Raw genomic sequence first — 3835 nt, forward strand, 5'->3', positions numbered from 1 at the left:
TATATATATATATATATATATATATATATATATATCTTTTACTGGTTTCAGCCAGATGCTGTGGCCATGCTGGAACACTGCTTTTCAATGTGATTAGGTTTCTTTCTTGCACTGTTGCTGGTGATGTAACAAGTTGAACAGAGCTGGTTTTCTTTGTTGCTGCCTTTTACAATATGGGTTCGTCTGGTATCTCAGAAAAAAAAATTGTCAAGACACTCTTTGAAGACTTCCACATCTACACCTCACAAATCTCTGAGTTTGTTTGACAGAATGTTGAGTAGTTGTGGACCCTTGAAACCCAAGCTGTTACTGGGTCCTTATTCTCAATGGAAAAGGCAGGAGCTCTGCCACTATGCAATGTCAACCAGTCTGGTTGCTGATATAACTTTCAATTCCAAAGTTGGGAGCAAGACCTTCCAGGGACTTCCATGTATATATCACTGCATACATTTTATGCCTCCTTTCTTGGGAGTAGAACTTTTCTTCTTTTAGCTTCTCCCTGTGGCTCATCTGTTTCACCAAGTCAATTTTCTTTGTGTAGTGGTGCTGGTTTGCTTCATGTTCCACCACCAGCTTAACACTCTGCCATGACTGCAGCTGAGAATAAAAGTTAACCCAGAAGAGACAAATAAACATGAACACAGTATACTATGCGATTCTGTATCAATGACTGTGAATCCCTATCATTCTTTCCCCCTTTCCTCCTCCTCCTCCTCCTTTCTTACTCTGATCCTTTTCTTACCTCCTCTCTCACACTCCTCTCTACACATCCACTTCATCACCATGCTCAACCTTCCTTCCTTTCTCAAGCAACTCTACTTCCATCTTCTCCAGCTTTGTAACAACTCATCTGCTTCTCTCAGACTTCCTTCTCCTTCCTGCTTTTCCTCTTCTCAGGACTTTGCCCTCTTTCCAACAAAGTGCCATGCTCAGAACATTATTATTTCTGATCCTATTTTGCCATTTTAAACTTCCACTCAACACCATTCTAATACATTCACTGTTTACCTCCAATTGACTTTTGCTGGGTTTTTTCCTTTCTTTTTATTTTTAATTTACCTCTGTGTGTGTGTGTGTGTGTGTGTGTGTGTGTGTGTGTGTGTGTGTGTGTGTGCATGCACGTGTGTGTGTGTGCGTGTGTGTGTATACATACATATTAATTCCATTGTGTTGTTAATGAATGAAATAAAATTCTTCAAATTCTTGTTCCAGGAATACATGTTCCAAGATGTTCAGCAGACTCCTGTTATTCTATAACACTCCTGTCATAACATTTTTTGGAAATTTGGTTGGTATTTACATTTAAACATTTCAAATACATATTTTCTATTCTTTTGTTAATGGCTTCGTTCATTAAACTGTGGTCATGCTAGAGCAATTCCTTTAAGTGTTTTCCTGGCCATTACAGTCTGACAAGACCTATGCAATGCCAAGTGCTTTATGGTTGCAAAACCCTGGCTAATTCTATGAACCAGCCAAATCTATTTTTATCTAAATATTCTCCTGCTCTATAGCTTACAGTGTGCTTCTCCTTCGGATTTATGATTTACTGCCTACCAAATCCACTTACATGGATTTGGTAGGCAGTTGCCCTTGAAAACTGAGTTTCACCATGTTCTTCAAATATTCAGCAAAATATATTTTGGTGGGAAAACTTCGTTTTTTTCCTTTTTAAATTCTTTATGGTTTTCTGTCTTACACAAAATGCTTCAATTCTTTTATTTCCAGATATTCTACATGATCTTCCTTGGCATTTATAGCTACGTTGTACTTGTTGAACTCGAACAGCATATTTCTGTCCTTGAATGGCTTCTGCTTGTGTGGGTGATTGGAATATTTACAGAAGAAGTTCACCAGGTAAATATTGTCTCAGAATTATTTCATCAAATCCATTTTTGTCGTTAATATGAATAGGTGAGGCATAACTTGGAAAAGATAAAGAAAAGAAAAATAGGAATGGGAGTTAGCAGGTTAAGAATTTGGGAGGAAAGAACCATGTTTGATCTGAGGACATTCGGTTTCACAATTCAATGATGCAGGATCAATGTGTTCTGTAGGAATGCTGTTTAGCAGACCTGTGCAACGGATATCAGCATGGAAAGAGAACACAAAAACAAATGATGATGATGACCACAACGATGATAACGATGATGATGATGGCAATGACGACGATGATGGCGAGGACAAAGATGATGACGACAACAACAACAAGGAGGAGGAGAAGGTGGAAGATATATTTCTAGTATCATAAATGCCAACATAAATAAATGATGTCAATATATGTGATGACAAAATGATAAATGCTCAAAACAGAAACACTAAAATACATTGTGTGTATCTATAAACGTAGAAATGTAATAATTATGCGTGAATGTGTAATTTCCGTAATGATTGTATATATGTTATCAAATGTCTGCAATGAAAATAGCTGAGGAACACACCACAGTTCTTTTACCAAAAATGGCTTATTATCTCCATCTTACTGCAGAGTCTAAATGCAAAGCTGTCTCTTGTGATGTTATAGAAGTCTTTAGGAAGATTCTACTGAACTCGTTGTTCCATTACTTTCCCAAACAAGCTTCACATTTCATAATTTGTTGAAAGTGGAGAGGAAAATCTGAGATGTCACATTTATGCCTTTCCTAAGAGATTTTCAGGTGAACATTTCCAGCTGAGAAAATAAAACAGTTTGCAAGGAATCTTCCCGCTACTCCATGGTGCCTGAATTCCACTGCATTCAGAGTACCTTTATACCATTCTGTTGTATTTTGATGCCATGTTATCACAATGCCACTGCTTTGTACCTTGTCATTGCCATCAGCATCATATTGTGTTGTGTAGAAAGTTTTGCAGTATTTTGGTAACTCATTTGCTTTATTTGTCAGTTCTTTAATCCAACACTGATTCCAGTTCTCGTCCTGTGAAACAAAGAACTCCTTCACTGATGCTTCCACTTCCTTTTGGCTGATGAATCCTTGTGAGCATGGAGTAATGAGCCAATGGATTAGAACAAGTAATAATTAAAGATTCCAACATGAACAAGAACTGGTATCTAATGTATTGTTAAATACAATTTTGCAGTGGAATACTAATGCAGTGCTTCCCAACGTAAGTAGTACTGCCCCCTGGGGGCAGTGGAAAGATCCAGGGAGGTGTTGAAGGAAAATGGGGAGATAATGGGGTGACCAAAATGAGGCAATGGATGCAGAAAAACAAACAAAATGGAGGGTTAATTAGATTGTTTTATTTGTGAAATGCAGTTGTTTTGAATTTGCTGCAGAAAATGGTCCATGTCTGTGAAGAACCAAAGGGACAGCAACCTGAAAAAGTTTAAGAACTACTGAACTAAAAAAAACCAGAAGTTTGAAGATGAGTTTTGAATTTAACATAAAAATTGGTTAGTAATTGTGACTTAATACAGAAAAATTTCCCTGTAAAGCTTTGGTGCATTGAACAAGCTTCATTCAACTGTGACACTTAGAAGTAATGTATATCACACCCGCGATAACATCCAGTTTTTGTGAACAAACACTTCCTCGTTGCTTTATATTGGAATGAATTTAGTGAAGGTGAATTTTTAAAAACAGTGTAATATAAAGAAATATTTGAGTTAAATTGTTAAATATTTATTTAAATATCTTCATTATTAACAATTTATTGAAGTTTACAAAGTATTTGAGTTTTCAATTCTTTAAAAGGTTTTGTTTGATTTTTTAAGATTTCTTTCTTCTATATTTTATCCTTTTTTTTTTTAATATCTTTACAAAACATGCCTGAACATTATTTCTATCTCTCTCATATTATCTCACTATCTTTCCATATATATATATATATA

General features: G+C 36.0%; 1 protein-coding gene across 1 annotated transcript in view; it reads left to right on the forward strand.

Moving 5' to 3' along the window:
* Positions 1 to 3835, forward strand: part of LOC106872652 (transient receptor potential cation channel subfamily M member 2) — a 77483-nt gene that overhangs the window by 56868 nt on the left and 16780 nt on the right. The window contains exons 20-21 of the mRNA XM_052974138.1: positions 1213 to 1288; positions 1729 to 1857. Coding sequence (XP_052830098.1) covers positions 1213 to 1288; positions 1729 to 1857 — 205 coding nt within the window. The remainder of the gene's footprint in view (positions 1 to 1212; positions 1289 to 1728; positions 1858 to 3835) is intronic.

This window comes from Octopus bimaculoides, chromosome 17, assembly GCF_001194135.2.
Source record: "Octopus bimaculoides isolate UCB-OBI-ISO-001 chromosome 17, ASM119413v2, whole genome shotgun sequence".
Taxonomy (NCBI): Eukaryota; Metazoa; Mollusca; class Cephalopoda; order Octopoda; family Octopodidae; genus Octopus; species Octopus bimaculoides.